The sequence below is a fragment of the Triticum dicoccoides genome, chromosome 4B (assembly GCF_002162155.2).
Source record: "Triticum dicoccoides isolate Atlit2015 ecotype Zavitan chromosome 4B, WEW_v2.0, whole genome shotgun sequence".
Taxonomy (NCBI): domain Eukaryota; kingdom Viridiplantae; phylum Streptophyta; class Magnoliopsida; order Poales; family Poaceae; genus Triticum; species Triticum dicoccoides.
Window position 1 is genome coordinate 640,888,668 of NC_041387.1, and position 12,492 is coordinate 640,901,159.

At 43.4% G+C, this 12,492-nt stretch overlaps 1 protein-coding gene across 2 annotated transcripts; it reads right to left on the reverse strand.

Moving 5' to 3' along the window:
* Positions 1-2,319: 2,319 nt before the first annotated feature.
* On the reverse strand, positions 2,320-11,213 carry LOC119291965. Of its 2 annotated transcripts, none has more exons than XM_037570774.1 (9): positions 9,312-11,213; positions 9,087-9,224; positions 5,387-5,461; positions 5,103-5,144; positions 4,903-4,992; positions 4,732-4,815; positions 4,530-4,622; positions 4,140-4,219; positions 2,320-4,065 (listed from the first exon to the last, which is right to left on the reverse strand). In XM_037570774.1, the coding sequence occupies exons 1-9, from the start codon at positions 10,923-10,925 to the stop codon at positions 2,769-2,771; spliced, it is 3,513 nt and encodes a 1,170-aa protein (XP_037426671.1). In that variant the 5' UTR covers positions 10,926-11,213; the 3' UTR covers positions 2,320-2,768. The 2 variants fall into 2 exon arrangements, with proteins under 2 accessions (XP_037426671.1, XP_037426670.1); XM_037570773.1 differs by having other exon boundaries at positions 4,711-4,815; positions 9,312-11,212.
* Positions 11,214-12,492: the final 1,279 nt, after the last annotated feature.

Here is a 12,492-nt window from a genome sequence, read left to right on the forward strand (position 1 = left end):
GTCTGGCGCGACTCCATAGCGTCGGCTCAAGGGGCACTTGGGTCCTGTGGGTCAGGATCATCGCGGTCCCAGCAACGGATCTGTCTGGGCAGATTATGAGTTCCATCGGGAACGGGCAGCCCGCCATGGGAGGGAGAGGATAAGGGCCGTCGAGGCCCGTATCGTGGCGGAAATGGTGGCTGATGAGGCGACGCGGGTGGCCGCAAAGGAGGAGCCATCGGCGCCCGCATTATGAAGAAACGACAGTGGAGCAACACGCGCCCCCTTGCCCGAGAGCAGAATTGGGCGGTCCGTGCCATGCCCGGACTGCCACCAAAGGAGGACAGCTTCGGCTCGATCCGTACTACGTCTTTAACCAGTCCTTCCGTGAGAAGGACGGCAAGGGCAGTTGTGCATGATCTGCTCGTCATTCAACAACCAAAATAATGAATAGGATGGAAATTTTCCTCATAAAAAGGACTTGCTCCCGTTCAACAAACTAGTGATGCTCCCGTTCTCAAGTTGTTGTTTTAGACAAACGTTGTCAAGTTGCTTTTTTTAGGGGAAACGTTGTCAAGCTGCTGAAAATAAACAGAAACTCATTCAAAATAGCAGGCTGATTAGATGGGCCGTTCTGCTCCTAGGCTACAGGCCCGGTCCGCTCTTTTGCTGGAAAGCACGAAGGCACGGCACCTCTGACGTGCCTTCTGGCACGGTAGAGGATCTGGTTCCCACCGGTGGGGGGTTGCGCCAGGGCAGGAGCGGCCCGGCCACGGGCAGGTTCTGCAGCAGGGGGGCGCCTCCATGACGGACAGCAGCAGCCAGCCCCTCGATGGCAGCGGCTTCTTTGCGGTGAGCATGTCGAGCACGGCGTCGGCCCCGCATTGCTGCTGCTTTGCCGGCGCCGGGCTAGAAAAAGAACATGGGAGGATCCGGCTTGCCTGCTCCCTCCTCATGCTTCCATCCGTGCTCCCACTTCATCATTGATTGTTTTTTTAATCTAATCATCTCCTCTTCCCCCCTGATGTTAAGGGATGAAGCCGGGCATTTTTTTTTGTTTTAATCAAATCAAGCCACGTACGCGCGAGGATGGATGGACACACGCGTGGGGAGAAGGCAAGTCTCGTCCAACATGGGAACCTGCGTATTCCAGTGATAAGACGACGTGGCCGTCAGCGTGCAAGTGGATCTATTTGACCATTGTCAAATCAGCCGATACATAGAGAAAATCGTATTTTGGACCATATGTGAACCCCATGACAAATTAAGACCATATTTCGGGTATAAGGTACCAGAGTGAGCACGGATTTAAGTTTAGGGGCCGTGAGTGAATTTTTCTCTTTTCAAAACACCCCCACACACCACACTGGCTAGGCGCGCGAGCTTGCACATGGGAGACATGTGTTTGAATCCCAGCCCCTCTGACGGGGTTTTTTTTTTTCACCATTGATTGATTTATGTGTATTTTTTCCTCAGGCACAAGGCAATATTTTATTTACATGGCATTTTATAAATTTTCGAAAGATGTCTCATTGCGATTTAAATATACTTTTTGCACATGTCAAGTTTGGTATCGTACATGGCATTTTTATTATTAAGATATGGCAATTTTTATTATTAAGAGATGGCATTTTTTTTAATTATGAGATGGAATTTTTTTTATTATTAAGATATGGCATTTTTTATTATGAAGAGATAGCATTTTGATATTTCCAAAGCATGGCATTTATGAATTTATGTTCATTTTTTGTTCATGGAATTTTATATTTAGAGGATGGCGGTTTTAAAGTTTAGCATGGCAATTTCATTTTTCTAGATCACACTTCAAAAAAAAATTAAGCATGGCAAAAAGAAATTAAAGTTAACTGGGCCTTTGGGTGAATGGAGGAGGGTCCGCGCTAGCTTGCTTGCCCCCTGGCGAACTGGCTGAAACGGTCGCTGGGAGCTGCCAGATATTTTCTTTTTCTTTTTGCGGGGTGTATTTGGGTCCTAAGTTATTCGTCGCCTACGCTGACCCAGGGTCGGAAGCTTGTATTCTTGGTTTATCATAGCATCCATCCAGGCCACATGTTCTTGTCACTCGACATCAGTAAAGCTCTCATTTTCTCTCATCAACCTATGTAATACGATATTTGAAGTCCGTTGGCGTGTATGTATATTTTGACATTCTTCACAAGTGATATTTCAGTCAAGTTGAATGAGCTGCCTACTATCCAAAAAAATTGAAGACTGCAATTAACGGGCTCACAAAACTCGACGCGTGCATTGAGATGCGCAAATTCAATACAAATAGCAAATATGAAGTTCCACCTGTTCAATACAAATACCAAGGATGCATCCTGCCTAAAATGGGCAATGGAAATTACCATTTCGATTGATAACATTGCTGAACAAAATGGATGGGGGAGGGGGAGTATAAGTGTCTGTTTTTTCATATATAATTATAAAAGAGCCTCACACCCACCCATGTAATGTAACCCAAATCAACAGCAACGATAACAAGGGAATGATGTTCAGGTTCTTTCCCCTCGCTGCAAAAATATAGGTATCAAAAGTTCACAACAAAAATGCTAACGGCCAGTGGTTATCCCATTGTCTTCAGCCCAAAAGTGCTTCTGCTATGGGTCTCCTACTAGATTACCTCCCAACTAACGGTACATCATCTTGATCCCAAGCTACTTGACTGACCCATCCAAAACATCAAAACTACAAGACCTGCCCTATGTGTTTCTGTTACAGCCACAAGCATCAGGTGTCATCGGATCGGAACATCACCGTCGTGGCGGAAATCACCTCGGGTACCTCTGCAGGTAGAGATCATGAGGGGCGTATCCAGCAGACACGGTCCTGTCGCCGAAGCTGCGCCCATGCAAGGAATGTGCGGCCATGCATGCAGCCTCCTTCCGCATGAACTCCACCAGTATAGAGCCAGCTTCCAGCACGACGGTGTCTGAAACTGGAGCAACGTCTCTGGTGTCAGCCACAGGTTGTTTTTCTGCACCACTTTCACTCACATCATCAGCGCTTTGTTGCTCCTTCTCAGTTTCGGATGTCACCACCACATCTCCGGGTGTAGTAGAAGCACAGGCCTCCAAAGTTGTTGGGCCTGCATGTCCTTCTCCTAAACTATCTTCACCCACTGCAGAAGCATCTTGATCAGTTTGTGTAGAATCCATGTCAGCAGCCCTACCTTGGATGTAGTCCACTGCAGTACCATCTTGATCAGCCTGCGTAGAATCCATATGATCAGCCTCCATTTCTTGATCCACTGTGGGGCCAGCAGCTTTAGCATTGATGTCACCCACTGCAGTAGCATCTTGCTCAGCCTGCAAAGAATCCACATGATCAGCCTCCGTTTGTTGATCCACTCTGGGGCCAGCAGCCCTAGCTTGGATGTCGCCCACTGAAGTAGCATCTTGATCGGCCTGCAGAGGATCCATATGATCAGCCTCTGTTTGTTGATCCACTGTGGGGTCAGCAGCTCTAGCATGGATGTCATCCACTGCAATAGCATCTTGATCAGCCTGCGTAAAATCCATATGATCGGCTTCTGTTTGTTGATCCACTGTGGGGCCAGCAGCTCTAGCATGGATGTCACCCACTGCAGCAGCATCTTGATCAGCCTGCACAGAATCCATATGATCGGTCTTTGTTTGTTGATCCACTGTGGGGCCAGCAGCTCTAGCATGGAAGTCACCCACTGCAGTAGCATCTTGATCAGCCTGCACAGAATCCATATGGTCGGTCTCTGTTTGTTGATCCACTGTGGGGCCAGCAGCTCTAGCATGGATGTCATCTAGGTCGGTATACTGATCTGCCGCCGCAGACCCATCACATTCACGAAGTGTGTCAAGCTCTTTGTGATCCTGGCACTCAGCACCTGTAATTTCCATAGGGTTGGACGGAACTACTATGCTCCTACTTGGTAAAGAGCAATCTGTTCCAGTCTCCACACAGTTATCATTAACACGACATTCAGTGGGCTCAAGCTTTACAGGCTCATCTTTGGGCTCAAGGACATCCTCAGTAATGCTGTCACTGCTAGCAGGATACTCTACAATATTTATGGATTTGACTGCTCCAAACCTGCCAATCTCGTGCATAATGTAAGCTACTAGCCACGACAATGAGTAAAACATGAAAGTAACAGAATGGTATACCTTGCACACTCCATGCGTACGTCTTCCAATATTTCCTCCAGCTCAGGTTTTGAAAGTGCCAAAAACTCTTCTTGGTCAAACTACATAAATAGCACGTTCATCAACACTTCACAAGTGTACAACCTTCAGGATGTGAAAAATGGGTTGATACTCGTGTTTTTTAACTACAACAATATCACAGATTAGTGAGAGAATAGAGTACTGCTGTATTATTTTAATTCATTCATGGCTTGTTGAATAGCTCACAGGTGGAAACAAATTTTTTGGTTGGTATGATAGCGGCAGTGTCAATCTAGTAGGGAGAAAAATAGGTAACCAATGGTTTTGATGTGAAAAGAGCAATTTATTTTACAGGAACCATAATCAAGCAGGGACATAACTGTGGCATACCACATTTTTTAGCTGCAGGACATTTGTTGGTTCTTCAAGAAGCGCTTTGGCACTATCAGGAATACCATAAAATGGGGAAGCTTCATTGCGAACCTGGAATTCAATGGAGCAGCATATGACTCGATACAAATAATGAAATGGATACATGACACTATATGAATGGGCATGAAAATGGTTGCACCTCGAGAGGATTGGGAAAAACCTGAACAGCAGTTAGGATGCACCCACCAAGCTTCATCCCATTGAGGCCAGCACATGCCTTGTTTGTAATGGAGTGATCAATATACTGTTCCACCAAATTGGTCACAGATAAGTATGATGATTTTATATTCATATCACAAGCCTTAGTTTGGATGCAACAGGAGTTCCATACCTCAAGAAATGCACATCGCCCACCAAGGTCCTCATTACAAACAAAGTGGTATGCAGCTAACTGGCCAAATGAACTAACAATTTCCACGAGCTGAAAGAATGGGAAAGGCATACTAAATGTCAGGAACATATGCTTCAACGGACGGCTCTTTGCAGAGCAACATATGACGGACAATATACTGATGGACACAATTGTATTACCATCTCAGATGAAAGAACACCAGAAATACCAGCAATGAAAATCTGCAAAATTAAAGGTAGACCAGCACATGAGAAGGCTAAATAATTATTGGTCGAATCTTCTTGTGCTCAACGAATTTGAACAAGCCACCCTACTTTTATCATATATATCTGGGGATGGGAGTATGATATCAACAAGGAAAAAATATGAAAACATTTCTAGCCACATTTCTCTTTGTAAATACAATCGCTCATATTCTGATGAGTTGAAAATAGAAAGAAGCATCTCTAACCCTGCAAGTTACCTTGTGTGGTGAATCTGCAACAACATCAGATGCTTCTTTAATCTCTTCTTCCACGGGCTTCTTTTGAGCAACATGCTGCAGAGAACAAACAGTGTGTTATAACATTAAAAGTGCAATAAACAAAGGTCTCAGAAACCATAATCTACTTCAAAGCTATAGAAATCATATACAATAGCCAATTCACACTAAAAACACGATAGCAAAAACACAGCGGTTTATAGCATTCAAATAAAAACAGATGTGGTTTCTCGTTAAATACTCTCAGGGTCGCTTTTATGTAAGAGTGATGTTTTGCATTCAGTGATATAATTCTGCTGTCCAGTTCAACAAGCCAGACTTAACTTGTGGGCCAACCAATATATATAATTTTCTCAAATATACTCAATGAAATCTAAAAAAAGTATGCCAGCAATAGTCTTGGACAAGGAAAGCAGAAACTCATATTATAACACAATTGTTGTTGATCAAATTTGGTTCCTTTGTACGTTAATGGCAAACATATCGCTAAATGAGTAGATAGTAATGTCATTATTGACACCATGGACAGTTTGCCCTTCCCAATACTCAAATAGGTCAAATGGTGCAAACAGCAAGTATACCAAAGAATGTCCACGCAGAAAACTTAAAAATGTGAATATAACCATTGCAACAATTCAACTTTATAGACATCTGAATTCATAAGCATAGTAGAAAAGTGCATTAGAAAACAAGATTAACCGAGACCCTCTGAACAACAAAATCACAGGTGCGGCTATAACATCAAAATCACACTGGATGCAGGTTAAATTCCATTAGACAAATGTTTTTACATCTTACTACATAGTTTTCTAACAATGAGACGGCTAAAAGGGAATTTAAAAATAAGGGGATTATGGCATATTTAGTCTCTTTAGTTGCCTCTGGGTCCTGGGCTCACCTTGCTCCCTGTATTCTACATAGGCCAAACAGATCAGTTTCTTATTAACTTGGGTATATTTGGTCCTTCTATAACTCAGTCCTTAGAAGGACTATTCACCTGATTGTATCCCCCAGTTCAATTCAAGCTGGCATTAGCAAATGCTGATACGGTTTTGTAATCTACCATCAGGCTAAAAAACACATCGCATGGCATCTAGCCACAAAACCTCTGTGGGCTGACATAACTGATCCTCGACCCCACGAAATTAAACTTGGAGAAAAACCATGCCCAAGCAGCCAATCATTGCAATTAGGGTGACGGGTGACCCTATGCAGCAGAATGGGAAGAGTTCTAAAGTGTGATGGCTAAGTTTTCAAGAGAAACATTTGGTATTCGTCACATGGTTCCAGGTGCTCAAAAGTAGTCCAGCTTGAACTTTGAGTTTGATTCTGGATTTATTAGTTTCCTTTCTCTTCTTGCTTACATGTCATCCAGATAGATTGGAGTTTCCTTTTTGTATCTACCCTTCTTGCACTGTAGTGTTGGACAAGACTTATATTAGTGAGGAGCAGAGAAGGCATTAGGGAGAAATGAGAAGGCCAACAACCTACCCAAAGCCAAATTGCACTTGCATGTAACCTACAAACTATCCCACCACTTACATCTCAGTTGCAGCAGTTTGCCATAAAAACTTTCAGTCGTGATTATGAGAACTAACTATATCAGTTATACTGATTAAGAGAAAGAGATCGGTCTCAAGTGGGTGCCATTGTTGCTGAAATCAAGTCGTTGTCGAAACGTTTTAGTTCTATAGTTTTGTTCATGTTAGTCGTTCTGCAAATAAGGTGGCTCATTTGTTGGCAAGGTTGAGCAAGCTCTCTGATCTTTGGTCTACCGGCTTTAGTGTTCCTGGATGTATCCAGGATATTGTCAGCTTAATCATTGTTTCAAATAAAGGGCAGCTTATCTAAAAAACTAAATCAGTTGTACAAACAGAGAGTTATTGGGTCCTTTTGAGAGTAAAGATTCCAAACTAAACCGGACAAAGTAGAGGGGCTAAATATGCCATCATCTGGGCCAGGAAATATGCTGAGCAGAAACATGGTACGGTGAACAAGAGCATAGCAAGTTTAAATGTCACACTAAACTATATGCAGAGTAATTAAAATATTGACAGCTCATGATACCACAATCCATTCATATTGTCATGAATTAAGATCATAAATGTTTGGAACCAGGATTGGATGATTATGATTAACGATCATCATGCTCAAATCTTCGCTAAGAATATATTTACTTCAACCATGCTGTACAAACTGTCTTCCTATTTTTCCATGAACTGACCACCATAGGCATTCTGCCAGCACTGTAATCAGCAACCAATGGATTTTGAAAGAAGTGGCAGTCACGCAATACAGGCACTATATCTGGAAGCCTGCTTTACAATTCCTTTGCTTCACGATCCTGAACGTGAATTATGACACACCCAATTAAAATACCCTATTTAAGAGATTCCAACATGCCCATCAGACAAAAACTTCCCAAAGGATACAAATATATGTGATGAGTAAATCCAAACCAGCAACTATAAATAATTTCTGCACCATGAGTAAATCTGAAATAACTACTCTCAGCTACTTTTGCATACAAGAGATATAAGAAAACATGCATATCTAAGGGTTAAACATGCAAAAAGAAATGAATATGATACTCAATAACCATATTAATCAGTAATTCTTACTTGGAATAGTTGATAAGAGCACTGGATCAGGAGTTCACCATAACAACATTAATCATAGCATTCTGATAATACACAAATTACTGACAAGGCACTACAATGTTGAAATTGCAAAAAACTGAAAGCAAAGAGCAACTACGAAATGGCATGATGTTGTTTTTGCTATGATTTCATTACTGAGCCATTTGGTGGTTAGACAATTCTTGAGTGATAGAATGTACGAGAGGATCAAAGAGCTTCTTCCCTATGAATTATGATATTATATCATTTAGTACAAGGGTGGTGCTTGAAATGCTAGTGCTTAGCAATTAAGAAAGGTATCCAAGCATAAAATGGAAAGAGCATGTGCAAGTTGAGGCAAGTCATTTAGCTGCAAAATAAATTCCAAACATGCAGGAAGCCTCTGAAATGTTAAAAACTGCCAACACTTGAAGGAATCAGATATGGCATGTATTAAATATAAAACTAGGAGAACACGTAGAAGGTTTGAATATAAACTAATTCAAGCAATCAGTAGCCTGCCCGTATGAGGGCGAGTAGAATCAGGAACATAAACAATAACACACCTAATCATTTACATGCAGAATGAATTCTTCAATCCAAAGCTCATAGGTCATGCAGCACAAGCAAGAAACAGAACCACAGTAGAACAACAATGATGGTCTTGTATCCTAAAAATATGTTCAGTATGTTATACTGTACATAACCAGATTCATAATCATTTAGAGCACCAACGGCCCAGTATGAAGAATGGTTACTATTAAATCGTAATAGTAATAAGATGTTTCCTCAGCCCACACGACAGTATATATTAAAGGAAGAAGTAATTATTGAAAGATAATCTAGAACAGAAGCAATAAATGCCTTGCCAAGTCGCAATTTTCTAAACTAATAGGTTCCAAGTGGAAGGGGGAAATGAAACAGCTGGCAAATTCTTGCAGCAGATACCACTTGAAACATTTAAAATAGAGAATCATCTAGATCAAACTAACACCCAAGCAATTAATGGAAAAGGTAAAACCATCAATTGAGAAGAAGAGATGCGAAAGGTATGGAGATCTTACTGCCATTTCAATATATTCTTTGGGGCGTCTAATTCTCAGAGTAGACCCATTGAAAGATCTTCCATCGAAAGAAAGAGCTGCTGTTGCATCCTCTGGTGTAAGAAATTCAACAAATGCCTGGCGTTTTTCCTTATTTATCTGCATTGAAGGAGCATAGGATGTGGATAAATGTTACAAAGAAAATGTGGCAAAGTAGTATGAACAACCAGATGGTAGATCACTCACCGTGCAACTGAGGCATGGTTGTTTAGACCTCTGGATACGGTTAACACCCGATGACAGCAAGAAGTCATTCAAGCAACCAAGCAACATATCCTCTGAAGCTGAACTAGTTAAATTCTCTATGTGCAACCTCCTAAGTGGGCGTGTTGCTTGTGTTAGCTGGACAGAATCAATAGACGAACTATTCCCCGACAATATAGTGTCAAGCGCAGTAGCAGGGTTCTGCTTTGGTGCGCTAAAACTGACTGAAACAGAAGAGGTTTGACTAACAATTGGCTGCAAATTGGTGAGGAAATTAGATTGGTCTGCTGCTGTGGGAGGCTGATCCCACGTGGCTGGTTTCTTTTCTGGTGATCGAATGACTGGTGGGGTAATCGTGGTAGTCAATTGTTCGTCTTGTGGCACTGTTTTCCTTTTCCTTGGTGAGTAGCCACCAAGCCGACTTTCATATCTCTGGTAAGACCCACCACCTTGTCCAACATTATCAGATGTTCTGTACCTGTCGTTTTCAGCATACTTCCTTCCAGGAGGATAATTGTCATGATCATTTCCATGGTAGCTACGCCTTTGTTCCCTTGGGGATAATGAGAGAGATCTGTCACGTCTTCCTTGATCATGATCCCTGCTTCTTGACCTTCTCCTTTTTGACCTGGGCTCTTCACGGTATGGTTTTCCGTACTCTCTCCTTGCATCATTTATGTCATAGTGTTTGGAAACTCGGAATCGCGCGGAATCATGTTTCTTGAGCACCGGTCGATCAACATATGAAGGCTTTTCCTCATCAAAACTATGGATTTTCCTTTTTGCTTCATTCCGGAGCTTGTCGCTCCTCTCCATGATTCTATCATTGTGAACAGGTTCGCCATTCCATCTCTTCCCCGGTCCCTTTAGAGACTCAGATCTTGTCGCATCACCATTTCTTGCTCTGATTTCACCATGGTTTCCATCCTTGCTTTCAGCAGGCCGGCCTCTCATGCTTGTGCTATGTTTAAGTGAATTATGAGCATCTTTGTCTTTGCCAGCTGACTGACTATCATCTCTTACAGAGGACCTCTCTTTCTTGGAGCCCTTGTTTGGTGCATCTCTGTGGTCATCCTTCCTTGGAACCTTTGGTGTATCTTTCAATTCATCCAGCTTGGAGCCATGTTTTGGCCTCTCTTTCAAGTTTTCCTTCTTGGAGACATCCTTTGGTGCGTCTCTAATGCTCTCCTTTTTGGAACCCTCCTTAGATGCATGCCTCACATCATCCTTCTTGGAGGGTGCATCTCTAATGCTCTCCTTTCTGGAACCCTCCTTAGACGCACGTCGCACATCATCCTTCTTGGAGTCCTCCCTTGTCGCATCTCTAACACTCTCCTCCTTTTTGGAACCCTCGGCAGGCATATCCTTGAGATCCTTTCTGCTCTTGTGCCCTCTTCCCGGCTCCGAGTGGTTAGGTTTACCCTTATCCTTGCCCTGGAGCTCTTCCCTGGCCTTCTTAGCTTCCGCGGCGGCCTTCTTAGCCTCTGCGAGGGCCTTCTTCTCCCGCCGCAGCAAGATCTCATGGATGCTCAGAGGCCGCGTGCGGGCGGCTGACTCGGAGGAGCCCTTTTCGCCCTGCTGCGCTCTGCTGCTCATCCTGCCCCTCGGAGCAGCAACCTCGTCGGAAACAGCGAGATCCTAAATTATCAGGAGCATAATCAGAGGAGCGGGGCGCGGAGAGCGGTCGGTGCCACCATGCGTGGATGTCAGAATGGCGTGAGATAACCACGCGCGCCCGCCCCGAGCCTTGCCCTGGCGGCGGGAGGCCCGCGCCGCGTCGAGCGTCGAGCGCGGTTGGCGGAGAGGAACGAGGTTACGGGGAGGGGCCGAGGGAGGGAGTGGGGAGGAATCTGTGAGGGGCGGGCGGAAGCAACCTGGAGGAGCGGCGAATCCGGGCGGGGCGGGGCGGGGCGGGGGCGGGACTCCGGCGGCGGCGGTGGCGGTGGGTGGCTCGCCGGGGTGGTGGCTGCGGCGTGCGGGGATTGGGGTTTTGGATGATCTCTCTCTCTCTCTCTCCTCCACGCCGTCTCTCCGGCTCGTGGTGAGACGAGAGACACACCGAGATGGTTGCTCGAGTTGGGCTATGCCAAGGCCTCGGGCCGGAAATGTTAGGATGCGACGGCCGACCCATACAAGATCCATGTATTAAGAAAATAGAAAACATGAAAGAAAATATAAAAATGAGAAAAACAAAAAGAAACAAGTAAAATTGGAAAGTAGAAGAAAAAACACGTCATGTGCCGACCCATACAGGGAACACTTCATTTCGTTTCTCGCAAAAAAAACTTCATGTCGTTAGGGACAATTCCACAATAACGGTGTTTTAAGTCCTCGTATGTTGCCAAAATTGAAACTGCCACTTAAAAGTTTCAAAAGGTTCCAAAAAAAACTGCAAAAGCAAATTCATGTTCTCTAGGTATAGTTGAGTTTAATAAAATAATAAAGTAAATTTTAGGCTAGACAAACAAGACATAATTCCGGCCCAAAAACAACAAAATACAGGCCCATTTTGCTTCATGCAATAGTCTTTTTTTATATATGCCGTGTATAGATCCATATTCTTCTAAAAATTTGCAACACATCAACACATCTGTATATACCTGTACACAAAATTCAGAACTCACTTATTTAGATACAAAAAGTACCATTTTCCAAAGAAAAAAAATACCGGGCTCCACGGAGCCCGGCCACCAAAATGCATTATCACACTTGCACACACTCGTGGCTTAGCATGGAATAGGATTTACTGATATTCTCAAAAAAAAAGGCAATGACGTAAAAATTTGTGTGCTAGCTATCTCTGGCAGCTCTCAAGTAATAACAAAAATCATGCACACTACAACGGTACTACGATTGCACAGCAATTTGTGAATATCCAATTCTTCACTGGGGAGCATTTGTCTCTATCATGAGTACATTTTAAAAATCTAAGATTAAATTATTATTATTATTTACCATTTTCGTGTTAGTGTCTAAAAGAGTAGTATTTGGCAACATTCACTTGAAATGGAACAGTAGTGTTCAGCGCACACTAAAGCTCCTAGGGGAAAGGGGCATTTCGAAACAGGTTACCACAAACTAATACTACAAGTTCATTTTGATGCGAACCAACATGTGGTTGGATGGTTCGAGGGACGTGAAGTTTTTGCACCCGAGCTCACAA